The sequence below is a fragment of the Nematolebias whitei genome, chromosome 8, assembly GCF_014905685.2.
Source record: "Nematolebias whitei isolate Nwh7 chromosome 8, NemWhi1, whole genome shotgun sequence".
Classification (NCBI taxonomy): domain Eukaryota; kingdom Metazoa; phylum Chordata; class Actinopteri; order Cyprinodontiformes; family Rivulidae; genus Nematolebias; species Nematolebias whitei.
The window spans coordinates 40860909-40881684 of record NC_056505.1 but is presented as its reverse complement, the minus strand read 5'-3'; the positions used below and the strand labels follow the sequence as shown (position 1 = coordinate 40881684).

The window sequence follows — 20776 nt, the reverse complement described above, 5'->3', positions numbered from 1 at the left end:
TATATATATATATATATATATATATATATATATATATATATATATATGTGTGTGTATGTGTGTGTGTGTGTGTGTGTGTGTGTGTGTGTGTGTGTGTGTGTGTGTTCATATATCTATGAACTCATGAATGGTTGAGTCAAAAAAAACGTTTTTTTTTGGTGGGGTGGGGGGGGTTCTGTGTTTGGGGTTCTGTTTATTGCATTTATGATTCAATGCAATAAAGCAAACACATTTAAAAGGTAACCGATAATTTTAATACTTGGTTTATTTACATAATTACTTTAATTGCTGGATGTCAGGCCCCTGAGCTGCTGGCTTTCAGAAACTGTGGCTCCCTGAGCGGTAGGGTTGGGCATCAAGTCTCAAAAATCAATTGAAACCAGGACTAACACTCAGATTCTCCCGGAGTCGTTCAATTTTTTAAATTTTCGATTCCTACTTTCAATACACAGCACAGTCTGCCGACTGAAAGAAAACCAGTCGACTCAGTGCAACACTTGCAATAATTTTATATCGTGCAAAGGAGGGTGCACGACCAGCACCTCCGGGTTCATGGTGTAGAAGTAACAGAGTGCCCTCTCTTTAAGTGCTGTGCTGGCTTATCTCCGTTGCCTCCTCCTCTGGATCTGACCCTCAGCTTATCACCACACTGCACTCAGAACCTTAAACCAACCTTAAAGCAGCTAACAAATTGTACTTGACTTAAAGCGGTAGGTCAACTCAAATGCAAACACCATACTAACGTTAGTTCATGTATTTTTTCGTACAAGAGAAACAACCTGAAATTGCTTAAAATGTTAGCCATGCAGTTCATCAGACTATAATGTCTCTCAGGTCTCTTGTAAATTAGTCCTCGAGGCTAAATGAGACTAACCTGTATTAATAAAGGTTGAATGATGGGCTACTTGGTTCACCATAGCGTCCAAGAGAAAAATGTTGGTGCAACTAATTGAAGAGTGCCACAGAATGGTTACAGCATATATTGTGAAAAGGTTGCATCTATTTTCCATCCATCCATCCATTATCTTCCGCTTGGTCTGAATTCGGGTCGCGGGGGCAGCAGCTTGAGCAGGGAGGTCCAGACATATCTTTCCATAGCCTCCTCTTCCAGCTCTTCTGGGAGGATTCCAAGGTGTTCTGAGGCCATCTGAGCGATGTAGTCAGTCCAGCATGTCCTGGGTCTTCCTCGGGGTCTCCTTCCAATCGGACTTACATCAAGCACCTCCCTAGGAAGGCGCCCAGGAAGCATCCCTAACAGATGCCCAAACCATATCAACTGGCTCCTCTCAATGTGGAGGAGCAGTGGTTCTATTCTGATTCCCTCCCGGACAACTGAACTCCTCACCCTATCTCTAAGGGAGAGTCCAGCTACCCTGTGTAGAAAACTCAGTTCAACTGCCTGTATTCGCTATCTCATTCTTTCAGTCACTACCCAGAGTTCATAACCATAGGTGAGGATAGGAATGTAGACTGACCGGTAAACAAAGAGCTTTGCCTTACAGCTCACCTCCATCTTCACCACAACAAACTGGTACAGAGTCCAGAATACTGCAGACACTGCACCAATCTGTCTTTCAACCTCACATTCCATTCTTCCCTCACTCGAGAACAAAACCCTGAGGTACTTGAACTCCTCCACTTGAGGCAGAAACTCACCCTCAACCCGAAGAGAGCAATCCACTCGTTTCCGACTGAGGACCATGGCCTCAGATTTGGAGATGCTTATTTTCATTCTAGCTGCTTAACACTCGGCTGTGAACCGCTCCAGTGAGAGCTGAAGATCATGGCACAATGATGCCAACAAGACCACATCATCTGAAAAGAGCAAAGATGGAATCCTGAGGCCACCGGACTGGAATCCCTCTGGCCCCTGGCTACACTGAGTAATTATGTGCATAAAAGTAATGAACAGAATCAGTGACAACAGGCAGCGCTGGTGGAGTCCAACTACCACCCTGAAGGGGTCCTACTTACTACCGGCAATGTGAACTATACTCTAGCATCGTTTGTATAGGGACCAAACAGCCCATAGCAATGGGCCACCAATCCCATACTCACGGAGCCCCCCCCCCCCCCCCCCCCCCCCCCCCCCCCCCCCCCCCCACACACACACACACAGGGTACCTCGAGGAACACAGTCAAAAGCCTTCTCTAATTCAATTAAATTCAGTTTATTTATATAGCGCCAAATCACAACAAAGTTGTCTCAAGGCACTTTACAACTTTACAGAAACATTCACATACATAAAAGCCAATTAGTAAAGTTCTCTATCTAAGGAATCCAGCAGACAAGTTGAATCTTAGCTTCATTGCAGTCTCCCATCCTGAGCAAGCACAGTCTACAAAACACATGTTCACTGGATGGACACACTCTTGTGACCCCTTGAGTACCCTAGTGAGGGTAAAGAGCTTGTCTAGTGTTCCACAGCCAGGATGGAACCCACATTGTTCCTCTAGGATCTGAGGTTCGACCAGCGATCGGACTTGCTTCTCTAGTACTCCCAAATAGACTTTACCAGGGAGGCTAAGGGGAGTGATGTCCCTGTAATTGGAACACACCCTCCAGTCACCTTTTTTGAAGAAGGGTCTGCCAGTCCAGTGGCACCCCCCCCCCCCCCCCCATTTCCATGCAATGTTGCAAAGGTGTGACAACCAAGACAGCCCCACAACACCCAGAGCTGGAAATCAGGGTGAAGCTCATCCACCCCAGGAGCCCTGGCACTGTGGAACTTTCTCAGCGACCTCAGCTATGGTTATGGACAGAACAACCCCAAAGTCTCCCAACTCAGCTTCCTCCATGGAAGACGTGCTGGTGGGATTGAGAAAGTCTGAGACGTGTTCCTTCCACTTCCCGACGACATCACTAGATGAGGTCAACAGCAACCCACCTTCACTGAACACAGTGTTAGTAATAAGTTGCTTTCCCCTCCTCAGCTGACTGATGGTTTGCCAGAATTTCCTTGGAACTGACTGAGAGTCTCTATCCCAGGCCTAACTGAACTATTTCCATGTCTGAGCTTATGTCTCAGCAACAGCCAAGGCTATGGACCACTTGGCCCTCCGGTACTCCTCAGCTGCCTTCAGAGTCCCACCAGCCAATAAGGACCTATAGGACTCCTTCTTCAGCTTGACAGCCTCTCTAACCTGGGGTGTCCACCACCGAGTTCTGGGATGGCCACCGCAAGAAATACTGACAACCTTTTGGCCACAGCTCAAGGCAGCCACTTCAACAAGTGAGGCACGGAACATGGTCCACTCAGACTCAATGTCCCCCACCTCAGTTGGGATGCAGTTAAAGCTCTCCCGGAGGTGTGAGTTGAAGATCTTTCTGATGGGTTCTTCTGCCAGGCGTTCATAGCAAACTTACTACATGTTTGGGTCTACCGGGTCTGTCCGGCATCTTCACCCGCCATCTGATCCAACTCACTACCAGGTGGTGATCAGTTGACAGCTCAGCTCCTCTCTTCACCCAAGTGTCCAAAACAAATGGCCACAAATCAGATGACACGACTACAAAGTCAATCAGCGATCTACGACTTACTAAGTCCTGGTGCCAAGTGCACTTATGGACACCCTTATGTTCGAACATGGTGTTTGTGATGAACAAACTATGACTAGCACAGAAGTCCAACAAAAAAACATCGCTCAGGTTCAGATCAGAGAGGCCGTTCCTCCCAAATCACACTCCTCCAGGTCACACTGTTGTTACCCATGTGGGCATTAAAGTCCCCCAGCATAATAAAGGAGTCCCCAGCTGGCGCACCTTCCAGCACCCCCGCCAAGGACTCCAAGAAGGCCGGATACTCTGAACTGCCATTTAGCATATAGGCAAGGATGGACTGGCCATCGGGAGCACTGGGACATTTCCCAGTGGACTGGCCTGCTCATATACCCGCTGAGTTAATGGACTAATAGTTCTGTTACAGACGGGAGCTGGCTGCGGGCCACCGGATCCGGAAACCCCCTCCAGCCCACGTCTCTACCTTCTTTATAGGGTCCTAGGCTCTTCCTTCGCAGAAAGGGGAGCTCAACCAGTGTATGAGGTGGCGTGGCTAAGTGTGATCTCAGGGATCTTATGGGTACTGACGTGTTAGGAAATATGAGACGGTGCTCCAAAGCCTTTCTACGTGATGTGGCAATCAGATTAAACTCTATTCCGTGAGATATTGAATCATCAGGGAGACTCTCTTAAGAGTTTGCTGGCCCAGTTTAACCCAGTCAGAACCGGGTCATAATTTCATTATAATTCCGTCTCTGAGCAGATCAAAATCATAAGACCAGTCTGGATTGAAAATATCTTAACAGTTCGGTTCGAGTCACACTCGGTTATTTTAAATAAACAAACCTCTTGCCACTCCAGGCTGACTCAGCTCTCACTGAAGCTCCCCCGCCCCTCTTCTCTTTGAGGCTGTTTGTCACAGCAGACTGAGCAGAGCAGATACTAAAGGCTCCAGGATACTCGCACAGATCTTTTTCCGCACGGACTCGACGCACACTGTTCATGGACGGTTGTGACTTCATACTTGAGCGTCCGCCTTGAGCGACTGCAGATCAGCTCTGCAGACAAGGGGTGTTTACCTTCAGGACAAATTGAGGTCGCTGATTGGTCATTTGTTGACACCGTATTGATTGACAAGTAGCAAAAAAAAAAAAGAGAGAGAGAGCTGGCAGCCCCAGTGCAGCACGGTGGCACAACTGGTAGAGCTGCTGCCTCTCAGCGAGCAGGTCCTTGGTTCAAACCCCGGTCCATGGGCCTTTCTGGATGGAGTTTGCATGTTCTGTCCGTGCATGCGTGGGTTTTCTCCGGGTACTCCGGTTTCCTCCCACAGACCAAAAATATGCATGTTAGGCTGATTGGGAACTCTAAATTGTCCTAGGTGTGAGTGAGAGAGTGAATGGTTGTTTGTCTCAATTGTCTCTATGTGGCCCTGTTTTATGAAATTATCTTAAACAAAATACAGGTTCGGGGAATGATCGGAGCAATGAATAAACACTCACAGGCTGTTTCTGCTAGAATAATAAGTGTAATTTATTAAACCGCCACAGATACAGCGAAGCAAAGCAGAAGTACATTCAGTACAAATCAAACATTGATGTAAAGCCCCTCACCATGACACTGACTGGGGAGCCCTCAGTCCAAGTGGGAAGGTAACATCAATTGGCTGGTCATCGGATCAAGATCACCAGCAGATTCCAACTCTTATTCTGAGTGTTACACTTTTATACTCTCTGTATCACGTGGGAACATCTTCCAGTAAACAAAACATGCCCACCTGGACTTAAAGTCTGTGAAAAACCTCGAGATAGCGTGAGAGCGTGAGAAGCTTAAAAACCTTGAGATAGCGTGAGAGCGTGAGAACCTCGAGATAGCGTGCGGGAGGGGGCGGGCCAAGCCTCCTCCTCAGGCCTCTCGGGTGACTAACAACAAAATGCACCAAAAACTCTTTATATCACAGGTTAAATAGTCAGAAAAACAACATTTTATTATTCCACCCTTTGGTTTTCTGACTAATTTTGAAAATTATTCCCTTCAAAATCAACCTTCTTTTGGTCTTGGCCCCACTCAGACTATTTAGCTCATCAGTTTCTCCAAACTGAGGTTGTTCTAAAGCCTATGTGTAGCAGGTAAGATATTACTTGTTCATAACTTTTTCCACAGAACCCCTCTTGAAAAGAGCTGAACTTTTACTTTAAATATCAACTTTTAGAAGGTTGATGTCAACATCTGGACCTTCTACTTTTGGCCCTTTTAATCCAAATAATGGCATCTAGCCCTCAGCTCTTCTGTTGACACACCATCCATCTCAGCTGGAGGCACTCCTGTCTGTATTAATGCCCTCCAGAAAGCAGAACGAGTAGGTCCCTGCATGTTATTCCGGCCGTCCCTTCTCGGCCCACAACCCATGGGTTGACTAAATGTTTTTTCACGGTTTTCAGCTCTCTCTGTGTTCCAATCTCCGAGTGCACCCAGTTTCAACACTCGGCTTCGAACATCAGTCATTGGAACAACATGCACTTGATAATCTACTACCAAATGCACAGCCAGCACATTCCTTACACACAGTCGAACCAATCTCTGCACACATTCCCCTAAGGTCACCCAATGCCCCTGTAAATCAGGCCAATCCGATGCTCCAGGAAACATCTGTCGGACTGCCTCTGCATAAACTTCAAACAAAGGTCTCGAGTCTTGCAAAGCTCTGACTCCCTGTCGATACGTTGAATTCACTCCTACCTGACCTCCACCTTTATCCAACAGCCTAGCTACCCAAGCATCTGTGGGTTGTGCAGTCTGCTGTTTATAAATTTTAGACAAGTAAGCAACCTCCTCGTCTCCCCAGATGTTACCGTCCCAACTCGACGGATCCCATCCAGTTCCCAAATGAGCAACAAAAGCCACATCAGTCATTCTGTTCAGCTCACGCCTCCTTGAGCGTCTGCTTCTGATTCAACAAAAGCCACATCAGTCATTCAGTCATTCTGTTCAGCTCGTGCCTCCTCGAGCGCCTGCTTCTGATTCAATGCTTGTGTTATTTTTACCTGATTCTCCTCATGCAGTATTTTCCAAGCAGTCGCACACACTCACTGGTGCTTTCTTTCTGACCTCGCATGTGACACTGTAGCCCTGTCTATTGCCCGCAAAGCGGTCAAAACATCACCCGGACTATCTGCTTTCAGAGAATCGTTACAAGGCTTGGGGTGCCCCCCTCCACCTCTCAAACACAACGCTAACAACTGGAATGGGGCTTCTTCCCATCCTGGTACAACTTTTTCTCAACTTTAATCTCTTTTTCCTTTTTTGTTTTAAACATTGCTCAGTCTCCCCTCCGGTATCCTGTTCGTGATGCCAGAAAATGTTTTATGAAAATATCTTAAACAAAGTACAGGTTTGGGGAATGATCGGAGCAATGAATAAACACTCACAGGCTGTTTCTGCTAGAATAATAAGTGTCATTTATGAAACCGCCACAGATACAACGAAGCAAAGCACAAGTACATTCAGTACAAATCAAACATTGATGTAAAGCCCCTCACCGTGACACCGACTGGGGAGCCCTCAGTCCAAGTGGGAAGGTAACATCAATTGGCTGGGCATCGGATCAAGATCACCAGCAGACTCCAACTCTTATTCTGAGTGTTACACTTTTATACTCTCTGTATCACGTGGGAAAATCTCCCAGTAAACAAAACATGCCCACCTGGACTTAAAGTCTGTGAAAAACCTCGAGATAGCGCAAGAGCGTGAGAACCTCGAGATAGCGTGCGAGAGGGGGCAGGCCAAGCCTCCTCCTCAGGCCTCTCGGGTGACTCACAACAACATGCACCAAAAACTCTTTATATCACAGGTTAAATAGTCAGAAAAACAACCTTTTATTAAACTCTCAACTCAGGCCCTGTGATGGACTTGCGACCCATCCAGGGTGTACCCCGCCCCTCGCACAGTGATTGATGGACATGGGCACCGGCGACCCCCGTGACCCAAAATGGAATAAGCGGGTAAAGATAATGTATGGATGGATGGCAGCCCCAGCCGCAGCGGTGTTCTGTGTTTATATGTTGTTAATAAAAAGTTCTTTAAAAAAAAACAGGGAGCGTTGGCCCTGCAGCCCACACATCAGACCAGCCCACCAGGAAACCTCCAGACCCTCCCGCAGCCATGCTAGATCTGGTTTTAATAAGCTCGTGACAAATTCCCTCATTTCTCACCATTTAAGTCCTGGCATCAATAGAGGAGGAGGAAGAGATAGCTTGCTTTTTGGAAAAAAAAACAAAAGAAAAGGTCAATAAACAAGATCAGGGGGTGAGGGGGTCTATACATTGGTGTTGCATACAAGACAGTCCGTCACCGGGCAGTTTATTGTGCAACACTGAGTTTGTGTACACGGTCATAAAAATTGAGCTTTGCACGGACATGCTCTGTGGGTGTCCACTTCGACTCTAATCCGGTATCCGCGGACCTCCACTGACTAACGTACGCCCGACTATACTGGAGACTTAACAGGTTGCGCGCACACGCAACTTGTGCATGACTTGCACATTCGTGCACGATGCGCACATCTCTGTACATCCATCGTTTCTCCGGTAATATAGCTTGTAGCGAGAAAGATAGCCAAAAAGAAAAGGTGGAGCAGAGAGAGAGGATGAAAAAGAGAAACTGACCGCTGATGCAGCAAAGTGCAATAAATTAATGTTTGTTCAAGAAAGCAGGTAAGACAGAAACACTAGTGGTGAAAGTGAAAACTCTATAGCCTATCAGTACAGCTAGCTTAATGAGGTTAGTTCCACTTTGAGGGACCTAAGTGGGCCAAAACTTACTAGAACAATGTGTTAATTTTTAACCAAAGATGCCTATGAGTTTGTCGCTGTTGGCCCCGGGGGGTCACTGTATGTGGTCGATGGTGGGGATCTTCCGGTTCTCCCCTGTGGTCCGATCTGGGGGGTGGGTGAGTGGTTCGTCCTGTGTTGGTGGCCCTGGGGGCTCCGTGGTCGGGGTCCCTCCTGGGGTCTTGGGCTCTGGTCCCCCCTTTTTCGTCTGCCTCTGGTCTTGGGGGTCGGATCTCTGCTGCTTCACAGTTACTATTAAATGTTCTATTAGAGAAGCCTTATACACTTATGCATGCTCACAACCACACACAAATAGATGCAGGGATGCTTATGTAGGCTTTATATGTAGAATTATAGATATGTATATGAATGTATATTCATGTCTATGTATGTATGTATATAGGCGTAGGTATGGGTATATATATTTATGGAAACTTACTACAAAGCCATGAATATTTTAAGTTCTTTATACATATGTATTTTGTTGCTGTGTTTTGTCATGTTCTTTGCAGGTGAACACAGTGGCCGGGTGTTTTGCCGTGTGCTCTCTTTGTGTATATTTTTTATATTTTGGAGGCTTACTTTGTCTTTTCTTTCTTTCTATCCTATTAAAAAACAACAACAACAACAACAAAAAAAACTACACTAGATAATCACTAGAATAAATATTTCATAATAATGGTGTGGAGAGGATGGCTGTAAGGGGAGATGGGAGGCCATCAAAAAAAAAAAAAAATTACCAAAGCTATTGCAAATTTTAGAATTTGGTTAACAAATAGGATCTGGAAAAAAAAAGTTTAATGCTGAAATGTCCAGGAATTCAGATTTTGTGTACCCTTCATAAACTCCACTTATAAATTATCTGAACATTGAAATTTTTGTATTAAATTATTGTATTTAACCTTTATTCTACCAGGTAAAGTCCAGTTGAGATTAAGAACATGTTTGTTATATGAACATAGCCAATACATATAAATAATCAATTAGTGAAAATGAATAGATAGGAAATTATGACATGTAATTCAGACACCTGAGTGTTGAGAGTGTGGATACAGTTTATTCCATTTCAAAAACTAAACAAAGTTTGGGAAAATGTAAAAGATGATAAAGGCCAGCAGCCAACCCCCAAATATAAACAGGAAGTACCACATGTTCATCTGTACAAGGTAACTTCAGGTAAATCCTCCATTATTTTTCATAATTGCATTGTACACTTAAAGGTTGAATTTAAGGTTAATGCTTAAAGCTAGTTGTGTTTTGTTTTGTGTGTTTTATATGTAGATATATGTTGTAACATCTGGTTGCATAAGTTTAGTCTTTGTTTGTTATGATCAGTATGATCAGAACTGATTTTATACAAAGAGTTTAATAGGTTGTGTAATGTAAAATTTACACTTACATACCAAATTTCACTGTGTGGTATGCGTGCAACTTGTCACTCTGCGGCATGAAAACATCTACTGCAATAACTATTTGAAGCTATTAGTAGCTTAGAATTTTTTATTTTATATTTTGTCGGTCTTCTTTGCCTTAATGTTGTCTGATAAGCAGACATGCCTCACTAAACATTATGAGCTTCACTCCACCATTACAGCTATTTTTGTTTGTTTGTCCGAGGTTAGCTCACCCTGGGTTACATTTCCTCGTGGGCGGAGCGATCTTACCGTTCATGTAAAATATTTGATAATGTTCTTATAGAAACACTTCCTGAATGTTGTTCATACTGTGTTAATGCTGCATGTTTGTCTCTTGACCTTACAACTGGGTAATGTTACAGTAGACTTAGCCCACTACTGGAGTTTTAATTATGTATTTTAAGCTACTAATAAACATGATGGATGATAATTATATTGCTTTATACTAGGCCATTTGTAAGAAGGATTGATTATTCTTATATTTTCATACTGGCTAGTGATTTTATTTTCTAAAAGTTAACTTAGGCTACACTAAGTTTCTTAGACTGGGTAGGATGTGTGAGAGAAGCGGAGCGTGCTCTATTCACACAAGGAGAGCTGTTGGTCAGGCTACTTCTTGTTGTGACATTAACTCAAATAGTTATTGAATCAAGTGTTTACTTGTGTAGGTAAAACTAGACAACCTGTTAAAATACAACAGAATGCAGGAAATGGCATCTACTTTATTAAAAATTTTCTGAGGGAGGATCCTCAGACACCCTCCTCCCCCAGCATGTCCCTCCATCACATTACAAATGCTTCTGATGCCATTGACCGCTATGTTGCTAAACAAGTACACATATGGCGTCATATGGTGTTCAAAGTGCACTTAACTCAGTCTTTGTGGTTTGCGTTAATCGGGTGGTGGTGGCCTGGGATGGTATCAAATTTCCGGCCAGATTATTGTCTCAGTCCACCCCTACATGTAGGCACAAACAACAGTCAGAGCCCGCGCCCCCACTATAAGGCACAGGGAAGCCACCCTCTCATCTACTGGAGAAAACTCCAACAAACAAGCACCAAGTCGGGGGTGGGGTGGGGGGGGTGCTAAGAGTAGACCCACATTAGCTTGGTGCCACTCACCATGGGAAACTCCAGAGTGGAATAAAGTCCAGCTCCTCTCAAGGAGATTGGTTCTAGAGCCCATGCTGTGTATCGAGGTGAGTCCAACTATATCTAGTTGGTACCTTCCAACCTCACACACAAGCTCAGGCCCCTTTCCCGCCAGAGATGTCACATTCCATGTTCCAAGAGCCAGCTTTGGTAAACTAGGGTCAGAGTGCCAAGTCCATGGATTCATGAATTCCACTTTAAACTGAAGATGGATGACGGTGTCTGCCTGGGACCAGATCCAAAGAAAGCTGAATGAGCAAGCGGAAAGTCATTCATGCACAACTGTCCTTTTCAGCTATTAAAATCTGAAATCTAAATGCTAGTAATGTTCTTTGTAGTCAACAGAGGAAGAATGTGGAGATGATGGGGTCACCATGCAGTCTCAGAGTCAGAATCAGAATGCCTTTATTGTCATTATATGCAAGTACAATGAAATTAAGAGCCACTCCTTTTTTAAGTGCAAAAACATGCTTAAGAAAAACACATTAAAATGATAAATGTAACGCAATATAGATATAATAGCACTATGAAAGTAAAAAATACAAGTATTTCACAATTATATTGCACAGTATGGATATTAGTGAGGTAGTTAAGGTGACTAAGATTATGAAATGTCAGTAGTATTGCACAATAGAAGTCCAGGGGTTTGGGAGGTTAGATTATTAAATCAATGCATGTGTGAGTTCAATGTGGTGATGGCTTTCTGGAAAAAAAACTGTTCTTGAATCTGTTTGTTCTTGTTCTGATGCACCTGTAGCACTTCCTTGAAGGTAAAAAGTCAAACGGTTCAAAACCCAGGTGTGAACAGTCCTTGATTATGCTTTCTGCTCTGTTGAGGCAGCGTGATGTGTAAATGTCCATCAGGGAGGGGAGAGGGCAGCCAATTATCTTTTGTGCTGTCTTGACTACTCTCTAAAGCCTCTCCCTGTCAGCCAGGGTGCAGCTGCCGTACCATACTGAAATACAGTATGTCAGCAGGCTCTCGATGGACAAGTGATAGAAGGTCAACAGCAATCTGGTGTTCAGGTTGTGCTTCTTAAGTACTCTTAAGAAGTGTAGTCTCTGCTGAGCCTTCTTGATGACCATTGTGGTGTTCTCTTTCCAGTTAAGGTCAGCAGAGATATGGACACCAAGAAATCGGAAAGTGTGAACCCTCTCCACATCCTCGCCATTGATGTAAAGGGGGGCTAGGTTGGTGCTGTGCTTCCTGAAATCAATAATTACCGCCTTGGTTTTTTGATATTCACAGCCAGATTTTTCTCTGAGCACCAGGTTGCTAGCTCCAGGACCTCCTGTCTGGAAAATGTCTCATCTCCCTTAGAGATTAGTCCGACAACTGTGGTCTCATCAGCGAACTTGACGATGACGTTGTTGTTGTGGGCCGGGCTGCAGTCATGGGTGTAGAGACAGTACAGCAGGGGGCTCAGCACACAGCCCTGTGGGGAGCGAGTGCTCAGTGTACGAGTGGAGGAGAGGTGGGGACCAAGTCTTACAGACTGGGGCCAATTGGTTAGGAATGGGGGTGGGGAGGCCGAGATTGTCCAATATATTTATAAGAATGTCCAGAAAGATTGTATTAAAGACCGAGTTGTAATCCACAAAGAGCATTCAAACATAGCTGTGCTGTTGTTCCAGATGGCTCAGGTGTGGAGAGCTACTGCAATAGCATCCTCTGTGAACCTGTTGGTGCGATATGCAAACTGGTAGGGGTCAAAGTTCAGAGGGAGATAGTCCTTGATGTGCTGGAGAACCAGTCTCTTGAAGCACTTCATGATTGCTGGAGTGAGAGCCATCAGGTAATCATTCAAGCTGGCGATGGTAGGCGTTTTTGGCACTGGGATGATAGTTGCAGATTTTAAGCAGGGAGGGATGACTGCCTGGACCAGGGAGAGACTGAAAATTCTGGTGAAGGTGGGGGTGAGCTGGAGGGCACATGCTTTGAGCACCCTGCCAGGTACTCCATATGGGCCAGTAGCTTTCCTGGTGTTCACTGATTGGAGCGAACATCTAACATCATGCTCCTGTACAGTGAGTAGAGTGGTGCAGTAACTGGGTGGGGGCAGGGCAGGATCAGATGAGTGCTGCTGTGGTGCATCAAAGCGTGCAATGAAGCAGTTTAGCTCCTCTTCTAGTGATGCACTAAGGTCTCCTGTTGTCACCTCACAGCCTCTATAGTTTGTGATGTTTTTTATGCCCTTCCACACCTCCCGTGAGTTGTTACTGGACAGATGGGACTCTATACTCCTTTTATGGTCAGCCTTTTCAGTTTTTATTCCCTTATTCAGGTTGGCTCGAGCAGCTCGGTACAGAGCTCTGTCACCTGACCTGAAGGCAGCATCACGGGCTCTGAGGAGTGTGCAGACCTGGCTGGTCATCCAGGGTTTCTGGTTGGGGTAAACCTGAATGTTTTTGACCATAGTCACATTTCCGATGCAGAACTTGATGTAGTCCAGTACCGTTCCTGTGTATGTTTCCATCTCCTGATGTTCAAATAAGTCCCAGTTAGTTTGTTCAAAACAGTCCTGTAGTTCATCGAGTGCATTACTAGGCCAGTTTGTAACAGTTTTTGTTATAGGCCTCGCTCTGCATCTGAGGGGCTGTAAGCTGGGGGGAGCAAGAGGGAAAGATGCTCTGACTGCCCGATGTGGGGGAGGGGTATGGCTCTGTATGCATGTTTAATGTTCGAGTAAACATGATCCAGTGTTCTCCCCTCTAGTAGAACACTTGACATGTTGGTAGAATTTTGGGAGTACAGTCTTCAGATTAGCCCTATTGAAATCTCCTGCAATTATATAAACACCGTTGGGGTGAGCCCGCTGCTGTTCATTTATGGTGTTCAGCAGGAGAGAGAGCACCGTATTTACATGAGCATCGGGTGGTATATACACAGCAGTAATTATCACAACTGTTAGCTCTCTCGGTAGAAAAAAATTTCGGCATCTCACAGACATGTACTCAAGGTCTGGGGAACAGTGATTGTCTATAATTGTCCCTTTGTTACACCAGTTCTCATGCACGTAAATACAGAGCCCCCCACCTCTGCTCTTACCGGAGTCCGCAGTCCTGTCCCAGCGTAGCAGAGAGCAGCCTGCTAGCTGTATGCTAGCATTGGGAATCCCGGGGTGAAGCCAGGTTTTGGTGATAATCAGAACACAGCAGTCATGAACATAGCGATTTCCAGCGAGTTGTAATTCCAAGTAATCAATTTTATGCACCAGGGATCTGGCATTGGAGAGATAAAGGCTCAGTAGAGGTGGCTTGTGAGGTTGTGATTTTAGCCTTAGCATAACGCCAGACCTGCAGCCTCGCTTCTGCTTCCTCTCCCTTCTCCATCTGCGTCGCCTCCCAGGCCCGATAACAATCCACGGAGAGCCCGGTGATCTCGCTATGTCGTCTGGGATGTTGTACGTGTCATGAAAGTCACTCGAAACAGGTATTTGGTGCTGCTCACTGATGTCCAAAAGGGTCTGGCGTCCGTAGTTGATGTTTGCAAACTCGGCAATGCAAACACAAGAAAAAAGGACGTACAAAAATAACATTAAAAAGCATTGAAAGGGAGAGCTTTGAGCCGCTGCAACCATGCACGCCGCCATCTTGGAAAAGGTCCAGATGTAGGGTCACCATGCAGTCTGAGGAAAGGCCTGAGAATGAAGGAGTGGAGGATGAGGAGGAGAGTTTAGGTGTATGACAGCTGAAATTATATAGGTTCTCAATCTTTATGATTGTGCCTTTAATGATCCCTTTTTAGTGATGATACTGATAAACCTGTTTTTTGTTTAGCAAACTATCCAGAAAGTCTCCACCGAAGGAGCTTTTGGCTGAGGAAGAGGCACATAATATACAGTAATGTCAAAGCAGAGCTCAATGTCCATCAAGTAACAAGTGGAGAGAGAGCTGATGTACCAGGAAATTCCACGGGATAGTATGTCTGAGGACTATGCTGCTGCTGGTGGAACCAACACAAGACATCCTTTGCTGTCAGATCTTTCTTTCTCATATTTATGTGTTTAAGCTTGTTCTGCACCCAGCAAATATGTGTTCTCCACTGCAGGAGACACTACCTGTTCAGCATGCTTCTGATTTTATACAGTACCTGCTGCTAATCTGAACTGGATTGTACAAGTTTTTCATTTTTATTTGATATTCTGCAGCAGTTTAGCCCATCAGAGCTCAGTAACATAGTTGCAGCATCAGACACTGAGCATGTGAAAATGTGTTTTCATGAGGTTTTCAAAAATAAAGCTCTCTTATGGAAGTGTACCCCTGTGAAAAGAAAATTCATAACATTTATATTTTATATATATGATGATCCAAGATGGCGCCATGTACTGTCGCCCTGGCATTCTGGTGCGCTCTGTTTTTTCTGTTTTTGTGCTTTAATCATGTGTCTGCATGCTCCTACACTCGCGAGGAGCTACTAAACATCAGAATTACAACCCATGAGGACATTACTCCAGTTTTTTTAGTGCCTGCTGCAGAACTTGTGCACTTTTTGGCCAAAAGAGTGAGACTTCGCAGGAGGGGCAGAAGAGCTGGAGCGCTCGTGCGTCTCCGGAGGCGCGGTACACGCACGCCTTTACCTGGGATATTTCTCTCCAACATCCGTTCCCTCTACAATAAAATGGACGAGATAGCGCTGCTGATGAGAAGGAACAGCGATTTTTCCTCCTCCTGTGTGCTGTGCTTCACGGAGACATGGCTCAACGAGCAGACCCCGGACTCCGCACTCCATCTCGAGGGTTTCCAGCTCCTCCGCGCTGACAGACAGCGGGAACTTTCCGGAGGAAAGAAGAAAGGCAGAGGAGTTTCTTTCTTTATCAACAACGCCTGGTGCTCCGACGTGACAATGATCTCCCAGCACTGCTCTCCTTCTCTGGAATATCTCTTCATAAACTGCAAACTGTTCTACTCTCCACGTGAGTTTACTTCATTTATTCTGGCCGCTGTTTACATCCCACCGTGCGCGGACGTGCACGAGGCTGAGCGCGCGCTCGCGGACCAGATCACGAGTGTAGAGCGAACGTTTCCGGACTCCCTTGTTATCATCCTTGGAGATTTTAACAAAGCAAACCTCAGGCATGAACTACCTAAATATAAACAATTTATTAAATGCCCGAAAAGAGAAGGAAACACGCTGGATCACTGTTACACCACAGTGAGCGGTGCTTATCGTGCTGTGCCTCGTGCTGCCCTGGGTCTCTCAGATCATGAGATGATTCACCTCATACCTGCATACAGACAGAGACTGAAGCTCTCAAAACCTGTGGTGAAGACATCCAAAAAGTGGACCAGTGAAGCTGTGGAGGAGCTACGCACGTGTTTGGACACCACAGACTGGGACCTGTTCAGGGCTTCTACAGACAGTCTAGACGAATACACAAACACTGTGACGTCATATATACATTTCTGTGAGGACAGCATCATCCCATCATGCTCCAGAGTCATTTTCAATAATGATAAACCCTGGTTCACATCCAAACTAAGACAGCTTCGTCAGCAGAAGGAGGCTGCTTTCAGAGAGGGGGACAGAGACAACTACAGACGTGCGAAGTATGGATTTAGCAGAGAGGTGTCGAAGGCTAAATCCAAGTACAATACACGGCTGGAACAACAGTTCCCTGCAAACGACTCTGCCTCTGTCTGGAGGGGGCTGAAAGAGATAACTAACTACAAGCCCAGAGCACCTCATTCTACAGCCAATCTCAAACTGGCAAATGATCTGAACGACTTCTATTCACGCTTTGAAGTCATGGACTCACATTCCTCCATCCTCCACACCAACCCCAGCCCAACTGGTTTAACCACTTGGGACTGCCCCCGACAACCCCCTGCTATCTCTGTACAAGAGGATGAAGTAAGGAGGCTTTTTAAAAGACTGAATACACATAAGGCTGCAGGCCCAGACCTTGTGTCACCCTCCACGCTGAGACATTGTGCTGGAGAGTTGGCTTCTGTCTTCACAGGGATCTTCAACTCTTCTCTGGAGTCATGCCACGTCCCAGTCTGTTTCAAGTCCTCCATCATCGTCCCTGTCCCCAAGAAGCCACGTGTCACAGGACCAAATGACTACAGACCTGTAGCTCTCACGTCTGTAGTCATGAAAACCTTTGAACGCTTGGTTTCATCTCACCTCAAGTCCGTCACCAACCCCCTCCTGGACCCCCTGCAGTTTGCCTACAGGGCCAACAGGTAGGTAGATGACGCAATAAACCTGGCTCTTCACTTCATCCTGCAGCACCTGGACTCCCCAGGAACCTACGCCAGGATCCTGTTTGTGGACTTCAGCTCCGCATTTAACACCATCCTCCCTGCTCTGCTCCAAGACAAGCTCTCCCTGCTCCATGTACCTGACTCCACCTGCAGGTGGATCACAGACTTCCTGACAGACCGGAGTCAGTGCATGCGGCTGGGGAGAGCTGTCTCGGACACTCGGACTGTAAGCACAGGATCTCCACAGGGCTGTGTGCTTTCCCCCCTGCTTTTCTCCCTGTACACCAACTGCTGCACCTCCAGCCATGACTCTGTGAAACTTATTAAGTTTGCAGATGACACCACCCTCATCGGGCTCATCTCAGACGGTGATGAGTCTGCATACAGGAGGGAGGTGGACCGGCTGGTGACCTGGTGCAGTAGCAACAACCTGGAACTCAATGCCCAGAAGACAGTGGAGATGATTGTGGATTTCAGGAAAGCCACAGCCCCTCTGCCCCCCTCACCTGTAATGATACCCCCATCACCACTGCAAACTCTTATCGGTTCCTCGGCACCACCATCACCCAGGACCTCAAGTGGGAGCCGACCATCAGCTCCCTCAAGAAGGCCCAGCAGAGACTGTACTTCCTGCGACAGCTGAAGAAGGCCAAGCTGCCGACAAGCTGATGGTGCAGTTCTACACGGCCATCATCGAGTCCATCCTCAGCTCCTCCATCACGGTGCGGTACGCCGGGGCCACTGCCAGGGACAGACTCAGACTGTAGCGCGTTGTGCACTCAGCTGAGAAGGTGATCGGCTGCAGCCTTCCATCCCTCCACGACCTGTACGTCTCCAGGACTGTGAGGCGAGCAGGTCGGATCACAGCTGACCCTGCTCACCCTGCACACGGACTGTTTGAACCACTCCCCTCAGGCAGGAGGCTTCGGTTCATTCGGACCAGAACCTCCCGCCATAAGAACAGTTTCTTCCCCTCTGCTGTTGGACTCCTGAACACTCATAATGCTACCTCATAATTTCTGCTTTGGTCACATTACATCTGTATTATAATTGAATAGTCCATCTGTACTCTGAACATCTAAGCTTTTTTATTGTTTTCTATTGTATGGGTGTACATATGGTTATGTTATGTTTTTAATTTTACTTTATTTGTGGGTGTACACAGGTCTTATGTCTTATGTAATGTTCTCATTTTTACTTCATTTTTACTTTATTTTTACTTTATTTTACTTTATTACTATTCGCACCTTATGTCGAAGCAAATTCCTAGTTTGTGAACCTCGTTCATTGACATGGCAATAATAAACTGATTCTGATTCTGATATATATATATATATATATATATATATATATATATATATATATATCTTTTTGGAAAAAATTGCAACCACCCGGGCTCTCATTTCCCCTCCAACTCATGACTCATCCATCCCACCTCAATCTGTAGCTCCTTTTGACCATTTTGAACCCATCACTCTATCTTCTCTAGAGCAGGTCATGCGCAGCTTGAAACCTTCTGGCTCCCCCTTTGATGTGGTCCCACCTCGACTACTAAAGGAGGTGTTTCCAACTCTAGGTCCGTCCATTCTTGACATAGTAAACAGTAGTTTATCCACTGGCGTGGTGCCAAAATCCTTTAAACATGCTGCCGTCCAGCCTCTCCTGAAAAAACAAACGTTGACCCCTCAGTCGTTTCCAACTACCGGCCTGTCTCCAAACTCCCATTTGTTTCTAAAGTACTGGAGAAAATAGTCGAGTCCCAGTTGAAGTGCTTCCTGGAGGATCACGCCATCTTAGAGCTATTCCAATCTGGCTTTAAACCTGTCCATAGCACTGAAACTGCCCTGCTGAAGGTCTTTAACGACATCTTCAGATTCACAGATACCGGTGATTCTGTGCTGCTTGTCCTGTTGGACCTCACAGCCGCCTTTGACACCATCGACCATGAGATCCTCATTGCTAGGTTGGTGCAGTGGGTGGGCGTCACAGGATCAGCCCTCAATTGGTTCAGATCTTACCTCGTTGACAAATCCTTTTGTGTCTCTATCAAGGATTTTAGTTCCGCAGAGGCAGAGCTTAAATGGGGGGTTCCGCAGGGGTCCATCCTGGGTCCCCTCCTATTCTCTTTATACCTGCTACCGCTTAGTGCTATTTTCCGGAAACGCAACATGCCCTTCCACTTCTATGCCAATGACTGTCAAATTTACTTCCCCCTAAGACACAATGGTACATGCTCTATTCAACCTCTGCTCGACTGCCTGGCTGACATCAGGGACTAGATGGCTTTAAATTTCTTGAGTTTCAATGAAAAGAAGTCTGAAGTCATGTTGTTCCCTCCCAACGACACGATCACAAACCACTGCATCGACCTCTCCGCTCTAACCCTGTCAGAAAAACAAAGAGTCACTAATCTGGGCGTGATAATGGACCCTTCCCTGAAGCTTAACAATCATGTAAACATGATTGTTAAATCATGCTTCTTCCAACGGAGGCGGCTGTCTAACCTGAAGCCCATATTGTCCAAAATTAACCTGGAGACAGTAATACATGCATTCATTACATCTAGGCTTGATTACTGCAATTTGCTCCTGTTTGGTATCAGTCAGACCTCCATTGCACGACTACAACTGGTCCAGAATGCAGCAGCCCGATTTTTAACCAGTACAGGCAAAAGAGAGCACATTACACCAATTTTGGCCTCACTGCACTGGTAACCGGTTCACTTTCGAATCCAGTTCAAAATACTCATGTATGTCTACAAATCACTGAACAGTGTCCCCCCCATCTCTCTGATTTGCTACAACCGTATGTCCCACCACGCTCCCTGAGGTCAGCGGATCAGTTGCTCCTCACAGTTCCAGGAACTCGTCTTAAGCGCAGAGGTGACAGGGCCTTCTCAGTAGTAGGACCAAGACGCTGGAATGAGTTACCTCTGTTTGTCAGACAAGCCCCCTCCCTCTCGGTTTTCAAGTCCTGTTTAAAAACTTACTACTATTCAGTAGCTTTCAACACCAGATGATCTGTGTTTTGATCCTGTATGCTCCACACTGGTTTGTCGTCATTATCTGCATCATTTTTATGTCTATATTCTGATTTACCTCAGTTTGTATTTTGCTTTGTGTGTTACTTGTTGTTTTCTCTGTACAGCACTTTGGTTGGCCTTGTAGCTGTTTTAAGTGCTTTATAAATAAAGTGGTATGGTATATTAAAATTCTTAGGTTTGATATTTATATACTGATTGAAAATAGCCATGTGAGAAATTCATAGTAAAGTAAATAAAAAGTAAAAAGTTCATAGAATAAAAATTCAAAGAGAAGTTCAAACTATTTCATCCAAAAGAACTCTGGCTCATTAAAACCATGTAAACTTTTTTGAACCCTGCCTCTAAAAAGAATCAGAATCGATAGGAACCGGAATCGAAATGAGGAATCGGAATGGGAACCAGTATAGTTCAATTTTAAAGGATGCCCAACCCTACTGAGCAGTTTTGTTGAATAGCCCTGCTCTTAATGTTTGTAGAAAAACAACCATGAAAGGAATGTTTCCTCTGTAGAAAAAACATTGAGTTTTTTTTTTGTTGTTGTTGTTCCAAAAACACAAAGTTTGTTTTCTCAGTCATCCAGGTATATAACAACAAAAAAGGTTGAATCATGTCATCTGGACTTCGTTTTTTT

The 20776-nt window shown here is 45.4% G+C and overlaps 1 protein-coding gene across 1 annotated transcript in view; it reads left to right on the top strand.

Moving 5' to 3' along the window:
* LOC119413685 (lysyl oxidase homolog 2B-like) overlaps positions 1-20776 on the top strand; it is a 268771-nt gene that overhangs the window by 18693 nt on the left and 229302 nt on the right. The window contains exons 3-6 of the mRNA XM_037680740.1: positions 10618-10631; positions 11216-11246; positions 15208-15225; positions 17307-17353. Of these exons, the coding sequence (XP_037536668.1) occupies positions 10618-10631; positions 11216-11246; positions 15208-15225; positions 17307-17353 (110 nt within the window). The remainder of the gene's footprint in view (positions 1-10617; positions 10632-11215; positions 11247-15207; positions 15226-17306; positions 17354-20776) is intronic.